The 25,638-nt window shown below is 41.2% G+C and overlaps 1 protein-coding gene across 1 annotated transcript in view; it reads right to left on the bottom strand.

Moving 5' to 3' along the window:
* The window catches only part of RYK (receptor like tyrosine kinase), a 62,264-nt gene that overhangs the window by 23,528 nt on the left and 13,098 nt on the right, over window positions 1–25,638 (bottom strand). Inside the window, exons 2-9 of the mRNA XM_074833427.1 lie at window positions 23,035–23,156; window positions 21,179–21,278; window positions 19,889–20,023; window positions 17,578–17,634; window positions 16,035–16,179; window positions 12,216–12,316; window positions 10,025–10,150; window positions 5,336–5,422 (exon numbers count right to left, since the gene is read on the bottom strand). Of these exons, the coding sequence (XP_074689528.1) occupies window positions 5,336–5,422; window positions 10,025–10,150; window positions 12,216–12,316; window positions 16,035–16,179; window positions 17,578–17,634; window positions 19,889–20,023; window positions 21,179–21,278; window positions 23,035–23,156 (873 nt within the window). The remainder of the gene's footprint in view (window positions 1–5,335; window positions 5,423–10,024; window positions 10,151–12,215; window positions 12,317–16,034; window positions 16,180–17,577; window positions 17,635–19,888; window positions 20,024–21,178; window positions 21,279–23,034; window positions 23,157–25,638) is intronic.

Here is a 25,638-nt window from a genome sequence, read left to right on the forward strand (position 1 = left end):
CACTTACAGAGTTACTCAGGACAAAGGTAGGCAGGTCCAGGCTTTCTCAGTTTTTATGTATTACCGATTCCTTTAACAGCAGATCACTTCAGAAGGGAAAACAAGTACTAAGTTCAGAAAAAACAAGACTTCTTGATTTCAGTCAGCACTCTTCTGGTTTACAGTAATGCTCAACACCTTATCAGAGGGCTAGAAAACATCAGGGGAGGAAAGTGGGAAGGGCTGCTGCAGTCACTGCCATAACGAGTCAACTATCTTTGCTTTTTGATCCTTTGGGGAAAACGATCAACCCCAGGGGGAGATAAGAAGATGGCAAAGAGGCAAACTGACAAGGCTGCAAACACATTCATCTCAGAGCAGGAAATACTCAGGTCTAACTATTGTCTGATGAGCATGTCAGCCACAACATGCATCTTCTCCAGGATATGAAATGAGAAAACTGACAGCACATTCTCCACTGTCTACATTATTAGAAGTAATCCGTCTTGAAAGGTTATGGATCCTATAATACACCAACAACTGAAGGAGGAACACAAGAGATATCCATTATGGTAAGCACCTGCTGTTATATCCATGGCATGACCATTCTCCACAGGTTTTTCCTAACGAGCAGTATTCAGAAACCATTGCTTGAATAGCATAATAACCCTTCTTCGACACGCTTCCTAGTACAGCAGAGGTCTTCTCCTAAAAGCCAACATACATGAGCTGCCCATGGCACAAGGAAGCCTTCCAGTCCCATATATACCGTTTGCTGGGCTTTCTTGGGCACGTCCAGTGGATAATCACTTACTCCACTAGCTTTACCTCTCTGTACAATGCAAACTTGCTCGGATCAATACAGCTTGCAGTGGTGACATCCGACACAAAGCCACATGTATGCCAGTACACGTGTGTTATTCTGCAGGGGTGAAGGTTGACATCCAGTACACAACTGCACCAACTAAGGTCATGTCTAGACAAAGTTCCCAGGTTGAAGGAGGGGATTCTGCCCCTCTACTCTGCCCTCATGAGACCTCACCTGGAGTACTGCATCCAGCTCTGGGGTCCTCAGTACAAGAAAACCATGGACCTGTTAGAGCAGGTGCAGAGAAGGGCCATGAAAATGATCTGAGTTCTGGAACACCTCTGGTATGGAGAAAGGCTGAGAGAGTTGAGGTTGTGCAGCCTGGAGAAGAAAATGCTTCAGGGAGACCTTGCTGTGGCCTTTCAGTACTTAAAGGGGGCTTATAAAAAAGACTTTTTATCACGGCCTGTAGCAACAGGACAAGGGGCAACAGTTTTAAACTAAAAGAGGGTAGATTTAAATAGGACATAAGAAGTAATTTTTTTTTTTTTTCCTCCCCTCCCTCCAGTGAGAGTGGTGAGACACTGACACAAGTTGCCCAGAGAAGCTGTGGCTGCCCCCTCCCTGGAAGGGTTCAAGGCCAGGCTGGACGGGACTTTGGGCAACCTGGGCTAGTGGAAGGTGTCCCTGCCCATGGCAGGGGGTTGGACTAGATGATGTTTAAAGGTCCCTTCCAACCCAAATGATTATATGATTCTAATATGAAATTCTAGTTTGGACACAAGTATAATGATCATATTTGCCATGTCAAGGTGTTCTTCTATTACCAATTCCATAACATAAAGCCACAGCAACTACCCTAATGTCAAAACAGCCAATGCAATGTCGTAAGTTTCTCAAGCTCTGATCCTGGTGAGAAGAGGTATTTTTTCTCTCAAGCAGGTTATTCTTCCTCACAGCATCTGCTGAGAGAAATTCAGTTCATATTTTTCAGAAGATCTGAAACACCCCACACTCCCTCCCCATTATTTTCTCTCATTCGGGGTACCACTGGATTTTATTTTATCAATTTCAGAGCGCACCACTGGGTAAAACAAGACAGTTCTGGAGCAGCTCTTACTTTTCGGGGAGGGGGGGGGGATAACTTAGCTACACAGACAAAGCCTTTTTTCCTTGTTGCTTTTTCATGATCCTCAGGCTCCTTTCTTGCCTTCAGCAACAGAGATATTTAAGTCAGTTTAATAGCTCTCCTACCCATCTCGCTTTTGTGGTCCTGCCCTACTCCTGCGTTTGTGCCAAAACAGCAGTGTGTGTGTGTGGTCACAGAATGAACGAGATCAAGGAAAAAAATCTGGTTAAGAGAGAATTTTTGCAGGGTTTTTTTTTCCAAGCAGATCAAATTCCCAACTTATTACATGATCCAGCTGCACACACAGCTATCGCAGCCAGGGTACGAAGATGAAACTGCTTAATATTACCACTGCAAATGAACTGCTGTAAGGAGATGTGGGGATGTTTACAGTTATTTTCCTAGCAACGTTCTGCTGCCCAAACCAGTATTGTTTCACTGACAAGTATCAGCAAAATCTATTATAAACTTTGTCCATATAGACCCTTTTTAAAGCTGAGAAATTCTCCACGGGCAACAATTATGTGAATATCATTACTCCCTTAAGACCATGCTCCAGTTCACCACAGCCAGCAAGTCTTCCACTCCAAAGGGAAGGGTTAGAGAAGTGAGGATGTGTGTTGCGTCAAAGATACAAACCACTGAAAGGGAGAAATGCAGCTTTAAGAGTGGATTGGAAGCCCCACTGAGGTAAAGCAGTTGGATAAGTGGTGATGGGAGGCAGCTAAATTAAGATCTGTTCTCACAAATGTTGTCTTGTCATTTAATCCAATGCTATAAAGAGCAAGTATGCCTGAGTAGTGCTGCACAGCTGTCAAACTGCACCAGCTCACAACAATTTTCGGGCTCACAAGAGCCATAGCATTTGTTGAATCAGGGCAGAGAACCACCAAATAACACAGCAAAGGGGATCACAGATTGAGGTGACACTGGCGAATGATGCCCCAAGTTAGACTGCCTCATCACACACAGAGGAGCACCAGGCTCACGTGATACGGGGTAAGTCTTCTGGAAACTGTATCAAATTAAAGCAATGTGACTCCCTGTTTGGTGGGGGGGGGAGGCAACAGAAGAGGGCAGAATTCAGGAACAGTTCCTAAAATACTGGAAAGAAGCATACCTTTTTTATTATTTTTTTTTAAATAGAGGACACTCCTTTGCTTCCTGCTAGAAGTCACTACAAGAAAATACAGAATCACAGAATCAAGTAGGTCGGAAAGGACCTTGAAGATCATCTAGTTCAACCATTAACCTAACACTGCCAGTTCCCATCTACACCATATCTCTCAGCGCTATACCGACCCTACTCTTAAACACCTCCAGGGATGGGGACTCAACCACCTCCCTGGACAATCCATTCCACTGCCTAACGACCCATTCTGTAAAGAAATACTTCCTGACATCTAGTCTAAACCTTCCCTGGCACAACTTGAGGCCATTCCCTCTTGTCCTATCACTTGTTACTTGGTTAAAGAGACTCATCCCCAGCTCTCTGCACCCTCCTTTCAGGTAGTTGTAGAGGGCGATGAGGTCTCCCCTCAGCCTCCTCTTCTCCAGACTAAACAATACTTGCCTTTATATAAGATGACCATTACTTTTGCTAAGGCTATGACTAGCAAACACAGTTCTAGCTACCACCATCATGCTAAATGGTAGCCTCCAACATCTTCCAAAGGGGCAGTGTATCTACTCTTCAGAAGTCCTCTCTGGACTCAACAGGGAGGAAAAGTGCTACAGAATCAAAGCGTACCACCTCAGAGGCACTCCTGAAGAAATAATGGAAGTATCTTGTGATGAGAGTAACTGTCACTCTGAATCTAGGAATACTCACAAGGACATGCAAGAGAAAAGAGCAGGACAAGTGACAGCAGCAAATCCCCACTGTTTAGCCCTCTGTGAATCCCATTAGCAGAAACACAAACAGTTGTTTCAGAGCACAGATCAAGGTCTGCTGGCTCACTCAATACTGAGACAGATTACTCACAGGTTACCCTCATGCTGCCCACAGAGCAGTACTCACTGTCGGTACCCATCCCACCTTACAGTTTGGCCATACCATGCTGATTAGGAGGTAGGGATTTCTCAGGCAGGAAAGGAGGCTAATTTCACACTGCCTATGTTGATTACTCACAGCTGGTACCTGGCTCATAATACTGACAAGTCAGACCTCTTTAAGTTCAACATATTTTGTTAGAGCAGCAGGTATGGTATCAGGCACTGACCTGTCTTCACTGCCAAAGCACACCATCCCACTAGGCCTATATCAAGAACAATGTGCAGCTAAAGAATGCAACAGCATCCATCCCTAACTGCCACTTCAGACCATTTCAAGAAGTAGGGACCCCTTTTCTAGCTACTTTTATTCCAAATCAGGTTGACTAAGAAATTTCTCCCCTTGAAGTGAGCATGAATCTTCTTCTAAAGTGGCTTTCCACATACACTTTATTATCACAAGCATCTGACGGTGAGAAACATACCAAGAATAATAGAAGGTTGCTTTCTTTAAGCAATATATTTTTCTTTAAAATGGCATGGAATAAATGGGTAGCAGAAAGATTCAACAACAACAAAGTTTAGCTTCACCAATCCCCACCTTCTTTAGAATTAGTATCTTTTAAAATTACTAGCCAGGCAAAAAAATTTAAGACATGTTAAAATTACCATAGAAGCCTGATTATTTTTTTTAAAGAAGTTGTAAAACGATAAACCAATAATACACCCAGCTGAAATGACAAAAATAACTGGTGAAGCAAGTACTGTACAGGGAATTCAGCAAAACTGTTGTGAGCTACTACAGAACTCTCACAATGATGAGTGAGAGGAAAGGATATATGTAGGATACATGTAATACTGTTTTCATCTATACTTACCTTGTTGTTTCTTAAGTCTACCTATCATGACTTAAATCACTCCAACAGCATATTTCTTGAACAAAGCTGCTGTATTTGTATAAATTAAGTTCTAAATGATAATTCTCATGCTTTGGTAGCAAAGTTTAAGGACGGCAGAAACTATGCCCTATCTTTTGTACAGCCACACATGTTTGTAACAGATTTTTCAGAGGCACTGCAGGTGCCTTTTTCAGCAATTTGCAGGGGAAAAAGCTGTGGATGGAAAGAACAGTGACATGCTAGGGGGAAAAACACAAATATAATTTTTACTTAGAAGAATAATAAGCGAAAGTATTCAAGACGTAATAACTGAAGGCACTGGTGGAGAACACATGCATTTTTCTTCCATATAAGATTTCTGTTCTCTCTGGCTGAAGGCAGCATCCAAACTGCTTTTGCTTTTTAAGCAGTAGCCATTTGCATATTTTGGGGAAGAGGGGTTGTTTTTAAAGACAGATTGGATACACTCAGCATGCATCATAATCCAAACAACTGGACAAAAACCCACTCCTTTATGTAAACACATACCTTTAACAGTTTTGACAAAAACTTGTTTCTCTTTACTGGGGTCTTTTTCTTCTATTAGAATCCCATGGAAAATGCGCCCAAATGTGCCTGTGAAGAGAACATGCAATTAATAAGTATTATGTGGTTAAAATACACTGATAACATTAACAGAATTTAGTACGTCTTAAGAAAATACTACCTCAAAATGCATCAGCCACAGCAGAAAGTTAGGAACAACAGCAGTTAAAACGGAAGTCCTGAATGCCCTATTAAGTCAACAATATATAACCCAGACACCTCTCCAGCATGAGGTAGATTCAGAACTATATGCAGTAAATGCTGAAAGGTTTAGATGACTAAAATTTAGGGGGACAAGCATTAGAGTGAATTAATGATAGCAGAGGAATCCGGTTATCATCCAGTATCAATACTGATGATGGGTTTATTTGTGGCAGTTTAGTCAGTCAGCTGCACTAAAAACCTCTAGCTTCATCCTTTTCTCATTCAGCCAGTCTAGAACTCTCCAGTCAAAACATTTCTCACAAAGATTAAATTCTTTTGGAAATGTTCACAGGGCAATACTGGTTTCAGCAAACCAGTACACATGGAACAGTTTGGAAAAAAAAACCCAACAGTACCACATTACTCAAATGTTTCACCTCAGCTGGAAGGTGTTGGGTTTGTTTGGGGTTTTTTTCCAGACTCTCCAACATTTTTCCATTCACCAAATTTTTAACATACCATTGCATGAAGAGGAGATACATTGAACAGCTGGAGTAAGAGCAATTGCAGTGTGGTAACGCACACAGAATTAACTTTTTATACAACTCAGGTGGGCAATTCTTTTCTGTAACACCTCCTCCGTGGCACCAATGCGTGCATCATCTTCATGCAGTCTATTTATACATTACATCCCTTTCCCATTGATTTGCCCTGTCTGATTAGGCTGAAAGATCTTTGATAGGATTGCCTTAGCCTGGTTGTACATCTTCTGGCATGAAGTGTGGGTCTCATTTGGTTTCTAAATACTTAACAGGGACGGTGCAACATTTCCATCACCTGCCCTGGGACTGCAAAGTAAACCCTGCAAGACAGGGGTCATCTCACTAAGAAGTAGTTTAATTAAGGAGACTACAAGGCAGCATGAATTATTTAACTTTAGCAAACTAAAACCCTTCTATCCTGGTTCTTGAAGACACCAAGAAAGTGCCTTCAATATATTTTCAATATATAGATACATGTAAAAGTCAAAGGGAAGATAGCATCTTGTACTTGTCAATCTTTGATTGACAGCTGGCTGAACAGGAGCCAGCAGTGTGCCCAGGTGGCCAAGAAGGCCAATGGCATCCTGGCTTGTATCAGCACCAGCGTGGCCAGCAGGGACAGGGAAGGGATCTTACCCCTGTACTCGGCACTGGTGAGGCCGCCCCTCGATGACTGTGTTCAGTTTTGGGCCCCTCACTCCAAAAAGGCCATTGAATGACTCAAGCGTGTCCAGAAAAGGGCAACGAAGCTGGTGGAGGGTCTGGAGCACAGGTCTGATGGGGAGCGGCTGAGGGAACTGGGGGGGTCTAGTCTGGAGAAGAGGAGGCTGAGGGAGACCTCATGGCCCTCTACAACTCCCTGAAAGGAGGGTGCAGAGAGCTGGGGATGAGCCTCTTTAACCAAGTAACAAGTGATAGGACAAGAGGGAATGGCCTCAAGTTGCGCCAGGGAAGGTTTAGACTAGATGTCAGGATGTATTTCTTTACAGAACAGGTTATTAGGCAGTGGAATGGATTGTCCAGGGAGGTGGAGTCCCCATCCCTGGAGGTGTTTAAGAGTAGGGTCGACATAGCGCTGAGAGATATGGTGTAGATGGGAACTGGCAGTGTTAGGTTAATGGTTGAACTAGATGATCTTCAAGGTCCTTTCCAACCTACTTGATTCTGTGATTCTGTACTGAAACATGGTATCAGGCTATCTAAGTGTAAATGCTGGAATTAAAGAGACTGGGGAAGCATGTAAAAACAGTTATGACTAGAACGTAATTTTCATGCAATCCAATATCTGGACACAGTAGGACCATAACACAGCACGCCTGTGTGGTCCAGTTTGGGATTTTGTTGTTTTGGTGGCGGTTTTTTGTTGTTTTCTTGTTTTGTTTTCTAATAGTACCCTGAAAGACTCCTATCTTAGCAAGAATTTTATATCACTGGTGTGCTATAACATTTAGCAACAGCACTGTGCACATGCTATTTCTGCCTCACTCTCCTCTGGGCTTTTTACAGATTATGGTGTTTGTATTCCAGACTGGACATCTAAGCCATTTCTCTGCTTCACCAGAAAATGGTAAAGGTCCACTTACTGTTCATTTCTGTTCCATTTGCTAAAGCATAGCTATTCCACTAGAAACTTTTTTTTAGGACACCTACATTTTTGTCTTATATCCAGTACAATATGAGCTTGAAGCAGATTCAGAATCAGGTGCTGCACAAGCCCAGCAATACAAAAGGTCCCTACAGATCCCTCTGCACACTTTCAGACCTGCTGCTTTACATTTTTCAACTGGTTACACCACAGCAGAGCCATAAACTCGTAAATTATTAAAATGTTCAAATAGATTAAGTTATGGAAGCTACTTCACAGAATCATCTAGTTTGGAAGGGACCTTGAAGATCATCTAGTCCAACTGTTAACCTACCACTGACAGACCCCAACTACACCAGATCCCTAAGTGCTATGTCAACCCGACTCTTCAACCCCTCCAGGGACGGGGACTCCACCACCTCCCTGGGCAGCCCATTCCAACACCTGACTACCCGTTCTGTAAAGAAATGCTTCCTAATATCCAGTCTAAACCTTCCCTGGTGCAACTTGAGGCCATTCCCTCTTGTCCTGGCGCTTGTTCCTTGGCTCAAGAGACTCATCCCCCCTCTCTGCACCCTCCTTTCAGGTAGCTGTAGAGGGTGATGAGGTCTCCCCTCAGCCTCCTCTTATCCAGACTAAACCCCCCCAGTTCCCTCAGCCGCTCCCCATCAGACCTGTGCTCCAGACCCTGCACCAGCTCCGTTGCCCTTCTCTGGACACGCTCGACTCATTCAATGGCCTTTTTGGAGTGAGGAGCCCAAAACTGAACCCACTCATCGAGGTGCGGCCTCACCAGTGCCGAGCACAGGGGTGAGATCCCTTCCCTGTCCCTGCTGGCCACACTGGTGCTGATACAAGCCAGGATGCCATTGGCCTTCTTGGCCACCTGGGCACACTGCTGGCTCATGTTCAGCCAGCTGTCAATCAACACCCCCAGGTCCCTCTCTGACTGGCAGCTCTCCAGCCACTCCTCCCCAAGCCTGTAGCGCTGCTGGGGGTTGTTGTGGCCCAAGTGCAGCACCCGGCATTTGGCCTTATAGAAACTCCTACAGTTGGCCTTCGCCCATCGCTCCATATGAGCTTATAATGAATCTCTGGCCAAGATCTGTAAAATATATTTCAGTTCCATCAGCAGCACTTAAGAATTCTTGAAAGTTTTATGCAGATGTTTCTATTATTCACTTCTTCCCCTCTGAAGCTCTTTTGTTCTTAGATGACAGAGGCTCACCTCTGCTACAATCCTGAACTAAAACTGATGATCGATCATCAGGATCTGTCTTCTAGTCCTCTAACTCTTGAAGGTTTTAACAGACTCAGACAACAGCTGCAGGCCAAGAAACAAGACCCCAGTATTAACCGGGTCCACACTGCATTCAGCAGCCGTTTAAGCTGCATCTCGCAGAACAGGGCAGCTCTGTCACTCCGTGCTGAACACCTGAAGCGTAGCTGCAGCACTGAGTCACTTCCAGTCATCGGATGACTCCGAACATCAGAGCTACAGGCAACAGACAGTACAAAGGAACACAAAGCACATCCCGCATGCAAAGGAAGCTCCACTGGAGTGGAGCACAAAGCTAGCTCTTTAGAGATTTAGAGGCATACATTACATGGGGAGTGTTAGCATCATCCCATTGTTCTTCGACAGTAATGCAAAGCATTTAGCAGTTCTGCTTCCAAAGGATGAGTATCTCAGATCTCCAGCTTTGAAAAGTTTGATTTCTCATAAGGCTCAGCGAACACAGACTTGAAGTTGCAGCAGTAAAGAATATTGACAAAAACCCCTAAATATTTAAGCCTATTTCCCAAATTCAATATCAACAATGTTGTGCATGAACACTTCCAAAGTAAACATTAAACAAGACAAAAGAATCAGGTAATCTCTGAATTTTTCATATCAGAGCTGTACATGCTGCATCTGCTGATCAGATTTCCAAATCAGAAGCTATCAAATTGAGACAATGAGCTTAGACAATGGAGGTTTCTGCAGGCTTTGGGTTTTTTTGATTTTTTTTTTTTCAGTCAAGAGAAGCTCTCTGCAGTAACTTACAGAAGTGTTTGCCACTTGCAGCCCCAACTGATTACCTCATTCCTGAGCCATCTAACCCCTTCCTTTAAAGCACCAGATTAAGACAGACAAGCTGAATGATTTACTGAGCATGGTTAGTCGCTCCCCTGTATCAATGAATTCTAGAAACTGCTTTCCCCACACCCCAAATGCAAACATTCATCATTCTTCTCCTCCACCAAAGTCACGAAGATCAGAAACGTCATCCATGATTAATTTCAGAAAACAAATCTAGCTATAAAAATATATATATACACCATGTTGTAACCAACAAGTGTCCCGAGTCCTGTAAATACCTTCTTGGAGAACATCTTTTAGAGTTATCCTCTCCCTGGAGATGGCTATGTCCTTCACTTTAGCTTTTGCTTCCATTAGAGTGACGCTTTTAAGATCATTCTTCTCTATCCGTAACGTAGGATAACCTGAGGAGCCAGCAGAGCCAAACAAACCAATATAAATACCCTTATAACAAGAACACAAGCACATTGCTTCACCTCAGCACCACCTGCAGGTATAAAGACACGCAAGCAGCGCGTACTTAAAAAGATATGTATTAATCTTAAAAAGATTATAGTATTAAACAACAAAAAACACAAGAGAATCATGTGAATATAATAATCTGCGGGGGAAAAAAATCACACAGGAATTCTCTATAGTGTCATGCAATCAGGTCTCATTATTAACACCTAGTAAACAAAACTTCTTACGTACTGAAGCTGATTAACACCTCACTGCACTTCCCTGACAAGGAAATAAAGACCAGTCGAAGACCGTCAGAAGCCTTGTTGGAGTGAGGAAGATGCCTTACCCCAGCAGGATGTAACCAAAACTACCAGTGCCCTCTTCTGGCCCTTCTAGACATCTAGGTGCACTAATACAGTCAGAAAGCACTGAATGTTTTTGTACAAGTTTATAAATGAGAAAAATCTTGTGAATTACTTTGATTTTTTTTTCTTAAATTTAAGTGTTACTGAAAATAAAGTTAGTACAGCTGTGGAAGGACTAAGAATGTTCTTTCTTTTTATTTCATGCATCCAGTCTTTTTTCTTCTTACATTCATTTTCACTATTTTCTGTGCTACCAGGGGTGTCCCAAAACAGGTAAGAGACATTTTGAAACAACAAGGACTGAACACAGCAAACAGGTGCCATTTAGCCATCATGGCTACCACCCTTGTCAAGGTGAGGAGGGTTTAATCATTATGGGCTTGGTCCTCTCCCCTTCTGCCAGAGGCTCAGTGATGAGTTTCCAGGGGTCATACTCAAATTAACCAAATGGTGTGACTTAGAGGGCCAACCTAAAACCCTGAGGTTGATAGGACATCAACAGCACAACGTGATCAGGGCTAAGAGATGGAAAATAAAAAGACTGGGGAAGGACTTTGGGTGGCAAGGGGGGAAAACCAGCCCAAGAATCAGTCGCATGCTAAGGTCTCTTCCAAACTCTATGGAAGGAAGTGGGGTTTTTTTATATTATTTATTTTTAAATTAATGTTTCTAGTAAATAAATTTTAAAGAGAGCTCTGTGCAAGGGAAATATGAACTCAGATGACAAAAAAAATCTTTTTTTTTTTTTTAGGGAGATTTCAGAACATTTTCAGTATATTTCAGAAGAAAGCCAAAACTTTCCCAAAGTTGCAGTTCAATCTTAGGTAAACACCTGCTTCCACACATGGGGAGGAAACAGGAAAACACAGTAGGGCTGAACAGTAATCATGACATCTCTGCAGTGCTCCCTCATGAATTGGGATGGTCAACATCACTACTAAGTGCAATCAAAAGACAATGGGAGACTTTTGGTCTTATTAGTTGCTTAAAAAAAAAAATCAAGTCATTAATCATTATTAACACCACCCTTCCTTTTAATTCACTGTTTTTTTAACTATTTCATGTTCTTTCAAGCAAAGCTGTAAACAGTAAGAGATCAGGAATATATCACCCTTGCAAAGCTTTTTCCCCCCCCCGTTCATTTCCATTGCAGATTGCAGCAACAAGGTGAAAAGATTAACATAATCATCAGTAACACACAACATCACTTGTTTTGGTCTCCACTCAGTAACTGATCCCAGGGCTAGGTGGGTACCTCCACTTGCTGTTGTTATCTCTTCCAGCTCTATACCACCCTCTGCTTGAACTGCCTAAGGCAGCTTCTTTTCAGTGTTAAGAAAACAGATGCTTCACAGATACCAGTGAAGCCTTTCTGGCTGACTGATCTACATGCAGGGAGAATATCCCATGGCACATAACACAGTTATCATGCTCATATGATGACACCTGGGCCCCTGTACTTAAGGAGGCCTCGATCTCAGCTATGGCATGGCTGGATAAAACCACACACCACATGAACTCAAGAGGCAAACAGAGCCAGGAGAGTATTCATGCTCTTCTCTTGTACTTGATACTAAATTGGTGTGACCCCTATCACCAAATACTCCAGCTGTGTCCAAGAGGGTCTGTTGCAAGGGTCTGTAATTAGATTAACACTTACTGGTTACTGGCGTTGCATTGTTTGGCGTGTCAGCTCGCAAGTACTGTGTCGTCTGTGTGGAAGGTTGGGATAAACCTTGTGAGCTACTGCTGTCACTAATGCTGTTTTAAAACAAAATGGACATGAACATGACTACTTGCCACAGTAATAAATTCAAAATTAACTTATCAAAGTTAAAACCAGAAGATTTTGCAAGCTAGACTTTAAAAGAATGGCATTTTTAAAGTCTCTCACCCATTAAAATGTATTTTAGGTAACTCAGAAAAATCTTAGCACTTCTGTCCTTTAAGTGTGAACAACCTCCTATTTGTTTTGCAGGATTTGCTCTGTTCTCCAGTACTTTTTTTTTCCCACTTTCAAAAAATCAAGGTGACAAAACGTGTGTTGCAAAAAGCACCCCATCATACCAGAAACAAAAAAACCTATTATATTCCAGAGATGACTTGCATGTATTTCTTTCATGGTACCAAGAGTTTGAAAGCAGTAAGCAGCCCGAGACAAACAGAGAGGCACCTGTAACACCCTGCAAAACTTAACTAGCTTTTTCAGCCAGAGGGATCTCATCTTGTTTGCTCTGGGCATGCCAGCTGCTAGCTCTATCTGCTGCCCTTTACCTGTGCTGGAGATTCCCTACTTCACGGTTGCAAATGGTTGTATGTCCTGTATCACTGTACCCATCTCTGCTCTCTTTTACAGACCCAACTGCCCTAGTCTAACTTTGTCATTCCTCTCCCTAACGATACTTGTTGCCCCTTCCAGAGCCACCTACAATGTGCTTTTGGGATATTTTTTGGGTAGAAGGACCATAGCTGAACATAGTATTCAAGAGACAGGCAAACCACAGCTACATTACTAGTTCAGATGGCAGGGCCGGAAGAAGGTTTTTTTGATCCCCCTTCCAAACACACCAAACACCCCCCTGCTTTTTTGAAACTTAAAAGCTTCTCCACTTCTGCTGACTGTATCGGGAGACCAAATTGCTTTTGGATATAACCCTGTGCCTTGCTGAATAATCAACATCCCATTTACTTCTTGGGCTGCTATTGAGCACTGACCAAGCAGTGCTAGCCATCCTGGTAGGATTTTCAGACACGCTTGGTGATGCTCTCAAGGACCACTGTTAGCTTTGAACTAAGACTTTCTTTAAAAAAAAGAAAGCCAAGTCAACTATTCCTCATCATACCGTAATCAGAGATGCACACGCTGAATTTTTTCTTTACAACAGAATCTACTAATTCTCACAATAAAAACATCAGGCTTACTGATTTATAGCTGCCTTCAATCTCTCTCTGGAAACCCTTTTTTTAAGTTATTCCCACATTCACTGCCTTTCAGGTATAGGGTTCCAGCACAGTTTTTAGCATGAGGTTAAAAGCCACAGTTGGTAGTCTAGCTACTCCACTTTAACTTCCTTGAGAGTTTCTGAATGAATATTCTCTGGTGCTGGCAACTTATTACTGCTTATTATTACTGTGTATTTTAACTGTTCGCACTATTGCGTCTACAAGCTGCTTCATTATGATCCACTCTCCAGCGAGTTCCCTGGGAAGAAGCATCCTGGCGTGGTCACTGAATTAAACACTGATGCAGCCCTTGCATTTTGTTTTCCTGCTATGGCTGGAAACTCCTTTTGTAACCTGATCACCTACTAGCCCTACAGATTTCTTTGGCTGGCTTCCTGCTGCAGGCAAGTTTGAAAAAGGAATTATTCATTTTATGCCTGTTGCAAGTTTGAAAAACTACCTTTCTGGTTAGCTTCATTCTGTTTTTTAGGTTTAACTTGCTCAGGTTTATGGGCTTTCTTAGTTTTCTCACTTGCATACTATGTCAGCTTTTTGAACGATGCCTCCTTGCTTTTAATAACCTCCATTATCCTGCTGTTAAGCCATGCCAACTTTCTCTGGCACTTTTTCAAGTGCCTTCGATAGGAGGTAGGCAAGCATTTGCTCTGAACTTTCAATACAATGTTCTTAAACAGTCCACGTGCAGCCTGTAAACTCAGCTGCCTGGTTTTCGCTTCTATTTAACAACATTCCTCATTTTTATTTAGTTCTGGTTTTTGAATTTAAGAACAACAGCAGTGGGTTTTTCAGCCTCTGTTGCTCCTGGGAGGTCGTTAACCCTAATGACATTATCTTCAATTCAGAACCCCTTTAGAGCAATGTTTTGGGCTTGTTATTCAAAACAAAATGAGGATTTGTTTCTTCTCTCATGAGTTCCTTGACTAGTTGCTACATTAAACAGTCACCAATCATATGTAATGCTAGTGCATAGTAACACTGAGGCTAAATTATAACACTGAACCGGTTTCTCCACCGAGCACTGAAACATCACCTCGCAGTCTCTTTGCTGGCTCCTATGCACAGTGCCCATTCTGAAAACAAAACTCTGCAGATCCTCAATTTCAGACACATTTTGCCTCTGTTACATCTTTGCTATGACACTAGTTGACCACAGCTCTTACCCAGGAGCCCATCCAAGGTTTGGTCAGGTCAGGCACCTTTGGGCTCAAAAAACACATGGCTCTCTGAAGAACTAAATCCCACTATCTGCACAAACTTCGCAGAAATTTATCAGGCGGCCATATACTGATTTAGAGCAAATTCTTTAATGCCTGCAAATTACAGAGTATTAACATTAGATGAATTTTTAGCTTGTATCTCCACAGAAATCAAATACAATGGAGTGGATGAAAGGACATTTAATCACACTGCTAGGCTGAGACACTCTCAAAAAACTCATAGATGACACCGCTTTCACATTCTATAAAATGAAATACTTTTCCCTTCTGAATTAAAACAAGCTGCACATCCTTTAACACCTGCTATTGGTTAAAACTCTCAGTAGACCATTAGGCACAAATGAATTGAGGAAAGCTGACAAGTTATTTGGTTAGATAATCAGGCCTTCAGAAACCTTTACTACTTACTACACTGACACACCCCCAAAAATCAAGTGGTCTGGGGACACCAGAGGTAAGTGGCAGGAAGAAAAACAAAGATGAATGGATAGAGAGAAAGATGAAGACATAGAGCTACTCTGAGAGTGCAGGCAGGAACAGAAACAGTTCAAGATACCCTTTCAGCAGGGGTGACCACCCACAGGCCCAACTGTTTTCCAAAGTATTCAGTTTCAAAACCGCCTGCTTCTGGACAGTTGCATCTGATGCAGCTTGTTCACAGCCTCAGCAGAGCCTCAGTCCACCTGCTTTTTCAGCCTCCCTTCCACCTCAGTGTTTAATCCCCACTCAGCTGACTGTATTGCCCTTGGGTTCACATTACAAGAACTTTTCGCACACATGTGCCAGTTCGGCTTTTCTGGATTGAAAATACATTTGGGAGCGCGCTACGTTTTCAGCTTTATATCCAACCAGTTGTAATCCCCAAACTTTACCCTAAGGCCAAAGTGAATACTGGCAAATCAATCAAAATAGAGAAAACTGAAATTCAATCTCCTGTAGAAGTCAGTAAAAAACAAGTATTTTCAGTGTGCCCAGGTATCTATCAAATTTTTCTCCAATCCTGACAATCCCTATAGATCTGACTCTGTCCATGTTTCCCCGTTGCGTCCTCCGCACAACTATTCTGGCAAAAACCCAACAGCCACAACCATCCCACCCCATAAACAGCAGAGCACCTGCAACTGCTGCCTTTCTGCAGTACAGCACTTACCACAACTCTACACAGGTAGTAATTGCTACAGCTTGACATCAAGAGCACAAATTGCAAGCTACTACAGAGTGCTTGTTTTAAGACCAGAACTCCCACAAATCTGAGTAAACATGTCACAAAAACGCACCTGTAGAGCTTGAATACATACCTGTCATCCAACTCTATCCTTTTCATGCTGTGGAGATGCAAGACAGCTAATATTATTGCCACCAGGAATATAACAGCACAGCACACGCCTACACTGATATAAAACACACGGGTAGAAGTGGTGGGAGCTGCATTTACAGGATCGACTGAAACAGAAAGGTGAAAAGTTACTGAACCTCTCTCAAAAAAAAACCCAAACTGAAAACAAAGAAAAAAACGAACAAACCCCACAACAAGTGACACTTTGTTAGTTCCCAGCAGGCTGACCTGTCAGCAGGGCAGTCTGCTGTCCCCAGCCTTGCCCCCAGTGCCCTGTCACCCAGGCCCAGCAGCAGCAGGGAGCAGGAGCCAGCCTGCAGCAGCAGACCATGGTAACCACACAAGAGTGGGCATCACAGTTCCTGCTGCAGCAAAGCAGGGCAGGGCCCAGGAAGCCACTCAATGCCTCCACTTATTTACTGGGACAAAAGGATGGTTCCTAATGAAGGATAAAAGCTAGTCAGGAACCTCCTAAAATGGTCTAGCTGGTCCTGCTGTTTCTACCTCACACAACCCTCCTCCATGGCTCCCGTGGAGCCCCAACGCAGTAAGTGGCAGAGACTTGCTAGGTGGGGCTGGAAGAGCAGGAGTCACCAATAAATGATATTTATATATCATTTATATACCATTTATGTATCATTGGACATACCGATACAGCAAATAAAATGAGGCTAACACCTAGGTGCAGTATGATGGTGGTGCTTACTGACTGAAAGTGCCAGAGCACACAACTTCAGCTTCTCCTCCTGATTTTAGGGTGTGATGGATTATGGCCCCCCTGACCTGAATCTTAACGCCAGCAGTGTTAACGGGGCAGTTAATCCTCTTCCTCAAAAGAATCTCAACTGCAGTGAGTTTTAGAGCAAAATTCTGCAGCAGAGGGCTGTCTGCTGGGCTGGCCTTCAGCCGATGCTAAGCAGCAACATGGGCAGAGGGACTGGAGGCAGGAAGAGGCAGTAGCCCTAGCCAATCTCCAGTTTTAAATCATACATCATGGAGAACAATTGCCCCGGAAGAGACAGCAGGTGGTAGAGAGAAAACTGAGGAATGCGCTCCACTGCTTTCCAAAAGCATTTTGGAAGAAACGTTTACATTCTGGGTACTGCAAAGGCTGAGCACAGTCAGTCGATGATATTTCTAGCCAGAATAGGAGTAAGAAAAACTACCTCATTCTATTCATTCGATACTGACAAGTTAAAACATCAAACCAGACAGGTCCTGAAGTCAAGAAAATAGACCAGAGTCATGTACAAAAACCAGAGCCCCTAAGATGTGATTAAAAAAAAGTTGTTAGGAGACTTGGACTAGGTTTTTTTTTTTTTTTTCCTTTTCTCTAGTATATATTCCCAGTTAAAATAATTAATTACAAAAAGCCCCACTAAAATACTGGGTATAGTAGACTACATGGGGAGTGTTTTCATAGGGAAAGCTGTGGAAACAGAAAGAACATCACAAGTTTTTCATTTTTTACACCTGAAGTAAGTTGTACACTCAGAACTACTTACAGATAGCCTTGCTGCTATTTTTATCAGATGTTGGAGATTTTACTTCTGGTTCAAGCTCTAAACAAATGAGAGAAAACCATTAGGTTTGGTATATATTTATTATTGTAGCCCTTCACAGGAAGTCAACTGTTCCGTTTGTGGAAAAACAAATCTGCTTTTCTGAATAGGTGAGCTGACTCAAGGACTATAGTTATCTCTCAATTGCCATTTTAAATACCTTACCACTGTATAGTAAGAATCACGCTTAAGACACATGGGTCAGATATTTCACCACTGATATACATCTGTTGAGGCCGTGCTTGAACCCACTGAATCTACCTACCTCAAAAAGCCCTCTGGTTTCTCCACCAGAGTCCAAAGCAGCAGACAGTAGAAAGAGGAGGTGCAGAGTATGAGACTGTATGCTAAGACACTAAACAAAGACCTCACAGAATCGGTTACTACAGGATAGAAAATAATTTCTTGAATGTTCAATCAATACTACCCTGAACTTTTGGAAGAAATTCTGGCTCCAGTCTAATGCTACTCAGCCTAGGAAGAAGTTAGAGATGCAGCCATAAGCACTGTACCTTCTCAGCTGATGCTACAGTCATAAGTGTTTTAAAACTGAAGAATGAAAAAGGTAACACCTATTTAAATACTCATAAATATGGAACAAAAGGTGCAATGACAATACTCAGGCTCGTGTGTGAAAGTAGTCTTTTAGAAAGGGGATAAATCATCACTAAGCTTACTATGAGTCTGGTCACTAAACCATGGGAACAGGCTGTGGAGATAGCTTCAGACGAAGCTCACTGAGGACTCGTGCAGCTGAAGCAATATAATGGATTTCTGTGGCTGCAAAGGCACAGTCCCACTGGCACATCCCCCTTCCTTCTCCCAGCTGTGATGAGCTGCTTCCTCCCCAGCACAACTCATTCTGACTCCTTGGTAAGCCAGTTCAGCCTGATAAACTTGTCAAAAAGTAATCCAGGAGATGGGAAGGGAAAAATCTGAGATTTCTTTTTTCTTTTTAGACTTTAGGAGGAACTATTACAAATGCCTTGAGCAAAACCACTTGCAAGTTCCTGCATAGTTTTAACTTATGCACTAAATTAAACCAGAAATCCCCGGATGCTCTATACCAAGCAACACACATCCAAAAAAAAAAAAGTCATTGACATTTTTATGAACCCACAGAAACATGACCTTTGTTAGAATCACTTCTGCATAATTTAGGAAGTGGCTCTCTCTCACACACCCAGATAACTATGTGGTGCCTATGGAAACCTCCTCTGCACATTCAGCAGCTCAATGAGCTATGAATGCATAAGCAGCGCTGACTTCCCCCAACTCAGAACATTTGAAAAAGTACCTAGGAAAACATAAAATAAAGGTAAAAACGTCAACATTATCAGACCTCCATTTTCACTAGAAAGAACACACTTCGAATTAAGAATGATCTTCCCATAACATCAATGCAAGGAACACAAGTATCACAACATTAGGTACCAAGCAGCCACACTAGCTCTTTCACCCACACCTTCCAGAAGTTCATCCTTAGACATTCATACCCAAGAGGAGTGACAAACTCCCCCCTGAAAAGCCAGCCGCTGTCCTCAAAGGCTCCAAATAAACTGAAGATTCAGGAGGAGCACGTAAATAAAGAGGTGGCCATCCTCAAACGCTGCCTGAGAACAGGACACCACAGCCATTTTTTAAGGAGGGTACAGTTCTTGGGCATAATTTTCTCCTGATGCCTGTGAAAATACTTCTAGGAAGCAGCAATAGGAGATAGGAACAATCCAAGAATAAATTGTGCTTGCAGATCCCCGAGTCAAAACACAGAAGAGTCGATCTGGGATTTCTGAAGTTTGCATTATCTACCAAGATCATTCAGTACTCCGTGTCTGAAAGACTAACACCTGCTTACACTCACTAAATAGCCAGTTTTAAGTTTATCACAATTTGTAAACTAAGTATATTTTGTTGGCAATTCTTGGAACAATTTGCATATTTAGAGTGCTGCAGTTTTGAGGAAACTAGTTTCTTCCTTCCAAGCACAGAGAAAATGCTTTTGCTATTTACGTAAAGATGTCAGTCAATGCAGCAGAACACTAGGGGAATTTGTTCATCCTTCAGCTTCTGCTTTTACCAAAGGTCCCCATTCATCCCTGAAAAGCAAAATTTTACCTGGTTTCTTCCTGTCCTCTCTAACATTCACTCTTGGGAACTGTTACTCATGTCCTGGATCATATACCTTCCCACTCTTTTTTTCCTATCATACGTTTAACACTAAGAGCTTTTTAATAATTGAAACTTAAGGTCTTACTTTTGTAGCACATTTTCCTTCGTTTGAAATTTAAAACTGTGATGTTTTTCGATGAATTTATTGTCAAGTTGAGCTGCATTAGTATTGTGACCTCAGAGTCGAGTCTGCCAGTGCAGGAGAGTTCAACACGAAACACTGCAAACGGACAAATACAATTACATTACAATTAAGTTTGAGCACTTTTCAGATGTTGTAGCGAAACAACAGTTAAACGATAAGGGTCTTTTTAAATAATGTTTAAATAAAGTACATTTTTAGAGAACTTGCTATTAAGAAATGCTATTTTAGTCTTCATGCCTTGTAATTTAAAGCATTAAAGGGCCTAGCTTTTAAATTATGTGAATTATATTAAAAGTTTACAGATTACTAAAACTGTATTTGTGGATAAATGACCATTAGCCATCCATTAGCTTTGGAGTTAAAGTGCTGTCACAAGAGAAACCTCCATTATCACAGAAACCCAGAAAATTTAGTTTTTCTCATTGCTTTTTCAAATGCTATGAAGGTTTGCTTTTTTCACAACCATTAAGTTTAAATATTTTGGTCTCTGCAAATCTGACTGGAATCAAAGCTTAAACTAATATGACAGTATTTACTTTCTAGTTTATATACCAGTAGTATTTATGCCATCAGAGCAGACACAACAAGTCTAATTCACCAGTGTCTGCTTTCACAAAAGTGGTACACAACCAAAGCATCATATATATTTTATTGCTCCTTGAGTTACAGAGCACAAGACAGTGAGGAACCATACTTGAACAAGCATGAATGATGATCATTTGCACATTTCCTAAACAAATGCAATTGTTTCTAGTATAAATTCTATGGAGGAGCTAGTATATATTCAAAATAGTTTTCACAGTTTTAAGCTTACCATAAACACTTTAGTGTATTAACAACTCCCACACATCTTGAAATGTCATCTCTGTAGGCTAGAGAAATTAAAAGGCGTGGATTTTAAAATCCATGCAATTTGTTAATTATTATTGTTGAAAGAGAATGGGAACCTTGTGTGTGTATATATACATAAAAAATGTCATGTTTCCTTTCCTCTATCCTCCACTAAACAAGGGGAAAATAATATTACTCTCAGACTAATAGTCTCAGTCTATAATACCCTTTTAGCAACGTCATAACTGTTGCAGAAAGCCTGTAAAGATAATATGTTTAATAGAGAAAAATTGCACTCTTACACAACACTACACACATTTTGGAAAAAAACAAAATACCACCAGAAAGCGTTCTTAGTATCAGCACTAGCTGTGCACTTTCAGCGGGAGGGGAGTTTACCTGAAAGTGTTCGAGGAACTTCTCCTTGTAGAGAAATGTTGGCCTGGGGCATAGCCATAGCCATGGGATTATCTACCTGAAATCCCAGCTTATACTCAACCTGTAACAACAGTCGGGAGATGGAAAACACGTAAGAAATCTCTACAGCACTAAAAAGAAATGCTACATAACTTTCCATATTTTTTCTTGAAATTAAGAAACCTGTATCTTATTTTCAAAGAATGCTAGTGATTTTAAGTGCCCAAATTCAAAGTTTTGTATATGAAGTCTAAATATCACACTTCTGTGAAAGTTCAAGTTAAGAAAGCCAAAATAGAAGCCACTCCTGAAATCATTCTTGAAAATCTGGGGCAGAATTTAAAGTTCTGTATTAAAAAAAAAAACACCACAAACCTCACCTGCTTGATACTTTTCAACTTACTTGTTCAAAAGCCAGTTTGTTAAAACCATAGGAATTCAAAAAATTCCCCCGTCTCTAGTCAATTTTATGAACTACACAGCCAAAATTGCTTACAAACAGTTTATTCAGCTATAGTCAAGATTTTGTTTCCACTTCAGAAGGTGATTCTGCAAATATTAATTCAAAAAAATACAGGACCTATTGTAACTGAGTCATAAGCTCCTGTTGGAAATTCGTCCTATCCCTCCCCGCTCAGCTGAATGAATTTGGTTTGACTTTGTTTACACCATTAGTTTCTTTTTTTTTTCCCCCCTTTCTAAAACATAATAGGATGCATTTATGTAATCAATTTATTTTTCAGTAAAGATGCCAAGGGTAGAAACATAACCCAGTTTCTGAGTTCCTATAAACTGCACTACACCCACCCTATAAAGTTAGCACAGAAGATGCCAAGTGGTGCAGTCACGGTAATGGAAGCAGGGCTACACAAACTCAAAAATTCCTATTCAAAATTCACACACAGGCTCAAGGAAACTCAGGGTAGGGACAGTGATGCAGGTAGCTCATGGCTGAAGTTGTAGCAAGGAAACTCATTCAAAGGTGCTACTCAAATGGCAATTGACTGAACTGCCTGTGAAGGTGGAATACGGTATCAGGTAGAAGGGCTGGCTGGCACTCTACCCAATACCATTGCAGGCCAAAATTCACATCTCTCTAAGAAGTTACACCTCAAAGGCAAGAACACTGGCAGAAGGAATCTTCAGAAATTGCACTGGTGGAGTTGTTGAATATTACTCTTCCTACTGCAGTCTTTCCTACTTAAGGACAGAAGAATAACCATCACTCAAGTTAAAAAACACTAACATCTGGCAGAGACTAAACAGATCGTTTCATATACAAAAATAAATTAAGTAACTGGAAAGCCTTCAAAATGTAAGAGCATACGCAATCTTTACGACAGCTGTTGCTGCATGCTCCAGCCATGGTGATTAAGTGAAATAAAAATCCCTTTCCATTTAATCAGGGCTAGGTAATAACATACTAGATGCCACTTTTATAGGTTCTTCTTGTCTCCAAACATATGTTTCTAGAACTCTCTAAAACACAATTGCTCTACATTTGATTTCCAGAGGCTTCAGTTCACGGCTGCCCCTTCTGTGTGTTCAATGAACCACCAGAAGAGATTCCACAGTCAGTAGCTTGTATATATATACACACATGTAGCTTGCAAGAAGTATAAAATACTCCAAAAGAAGTGCTTAACCTTTCTAAAACAAGAAAGGAACAGTTTAGATACATATCAACTTATTGCCTGCAATCATATGAATAATTCTTTTGCACCTAGCATATGCTAGTTTTTGCAAAGAAACAAGCCATTAGATTATAATAATGGGTATTCATAGAGCAATATAGATCATGTATCAAGTACTTAAACACAGAAGTTATGACTGCTTACCTTGGATTTAGCATGCCAGCTGAAGTGAAGATTGTTGGTCTCGCTGGGTATTAAGAGATTGAAGGACAATGCATAGTGATTAACCACATCATTCCTCACATAAGACAACTCTGCATCAAGACCTGCAATGAGGAGGACAGGAGTAAGATGGGGAAGAACAGGACCACCAGTAACACACTGGAACAAACAACTCTCAGTACCACCAACTCCCCTTAAGCAAATACTTCCTCAAGTCCATAAATCCAATTGCAGGTTTGGAGATCAATGCTCGTGCATGTCAGCAGTAACAAGAGTGCTTCAAATTCTCACAAAGCACCAATTTCAGAGAGATGCCACAGCCTAATAAACAGGTAAAAGTTGGAATATAGTGGAAAAAAACACAACTTTTCATACAGTTCTCCAAAAGAGTCATCACAGACTCTCCTGAATGTACCTGTCTGCTTCTTGGAATCACAGGTCCAGTTTTACTCTTATTTACAACTGTGTACACTCAAAACAAACTGCTTTGCATTATCAGCTTGTTAATTACAGGTATTTCTTCCTGGAATAGATCATTTCTTGAGCCTGAGACACATAAGAATGATGGAATTAACTTCAAGGTAATTAGATCATAACACAAAGCACATAGTGAGAGGGAGGAATGACATTTGTACACCAATACTAATATTTTATGTCTACCCTTTAATAAACTTAGAAAATTGAAAGACCCACAAAACTATCGATTACAGAGCACTAAGGTTCATTTTCCTAAATAAGACACATACTCTGGTATTAAAAATACTGAAGCTGCCATTATCTTTTGCGGCACACATTCCAAGGTCACGCTGAGTACAGGGTAGGACCCTACAGCTTGCCCTGGGTGTCATTAGCAGTTAGCAGTAAAGTAAGCACTACAAGTCACCCCCCCCTTCCCTGCAGCTGTAAAATTAAGCCCAGCTCCATACTCTCAGGACAAAACTATCCTGTATTTGTAATTAGTACCATTTTGTCTTGTCTCATACAGCTTTTCCTCCATTGTTCCCAGTTAAAACACTACCCAGGCTCAGCAATATATTGACATGCTAAGAGAACAACTGGACAAATCAGCCACAGGTGCACGCTGCAAGCATGATCTATGCAGCAGGAACTGAGTTCAATTAAAATATTCACAATACAATTGGGAACATAAATAATAGCAGTTATTTTTATTATGGCTAGAAAGCCAAGAAAACTGGAGAGGCTGTGACTCTAAGACAGCAGCATTTAAGCATCCTGAAGTTATTCCAAGAATCTAGGGAATCATGAAAGTTGTTTTTTAAGAAAAAAAAAATACAAGATAAACTGTGTAGACAAGCTGCATTTGAAAAAAGGGAGAATTAGCTGGAAGGAAATAATTCCTCCTATTTAGTGCAGAAAACTGGGCACAGATCAGTGCAAAGCGCTAAGTGTTCTCTTATTCCAGAACTTGATTTAATCCACCTTTTTTTCACAAGATACAGAAATGCAGCCAAGACATTCCTCTTCATTCTTGTTGCTGTTAACCACTTTTACTCCCTGCTGGCTCATTAGGGTCCTGAAACTTCACCAAACCCCAAGAGTATATAATCACTGATACTAGGGGGTGGCAAGGGGGAGAACCCTAGAGACTGGATACATGAAAGGAATCAACAGAACAAAGTAATCCCAGGGAGAAATGCTCTCAAACAAGATCTTGAACAGGAAAAGATGCAGGTGATGCCTTAAGTGCTGAATGTGATGACACAGTATATTAAAAAATGTTAAACCTTTCTTCTCCAATTTGTCCGTATTTCCACTTAATAAATGGAAAATGCAAAAGCATATCCACCAGTAAAACAGGGAGGAGGGGAAGCACACACACACACGCACCATGAAACAAAATAAAACTTTGAAAACACATAAAAGAAACAGCAAACTTCAAAAATAACTTGCTCAGAGAATTTTATCATGTACATGTTTATACATGAAATCTACCTCAGATTTAGAAAACACAGGAGTGTGGAGAAGAGCTCACAACTATCAGACACTTGCCATTAGGTCTGATCAAGAAGATGGGAAGCTTTATGGGCATAAACTTACTAAACAAAGTACTCAAATCAGACTCAGTAAGTACAAGTTATTAAAAAAAATTAGGACAACAAAAGGATTAGCAGGCAAAACAATGAAACTGGAGCAATGAAACTGCTTTTGAAATAAAGAAAACCTTCTCTTGCTGATCAATGGTCACATCTGCGATTAGAGGTTCACAAAAAACATTTCAGAACTTGCAACACCATGAGATTTTCAAGGTGATAATCCTTGATTTAATACAAACTTTGTAGATAAATTGGTCATAGAAATCCAATGGGTACACAGCAATAAAACTGCCAGCTATAAAACCCCATCTTTACAAAAGTAATGTAAAAGGCAATCCTAATTGAAGCTGTCAAGCACAAATATCATGATGGGCAGTAATATCTAAAGGTGTACAAAACCAAATTACCCTACAGAAGATCAATCAAATCTTTACGCTTTAATAGTGGTACAACACTGAGTAATTTGATTATACAGACCACTAATGCTTTAATGCCTGTACTGCCATACAAAGCTACAACACTAACAGGTGAT

This window comes from Strix aluco, chromosome 9, assembly GCF_031877795.1.
Source record: "Strix aluco isolate bStrAlu1 chromosome 9, bStrAlu1.hap1, whole genome shotgun sequence".
NCBI classification, from domain to species: domain Eukaryota; kingdom Metazoa; phylum Chordata; class Aves; order Strigiformes; family Strigidae; genus Strix; species Strix aluco.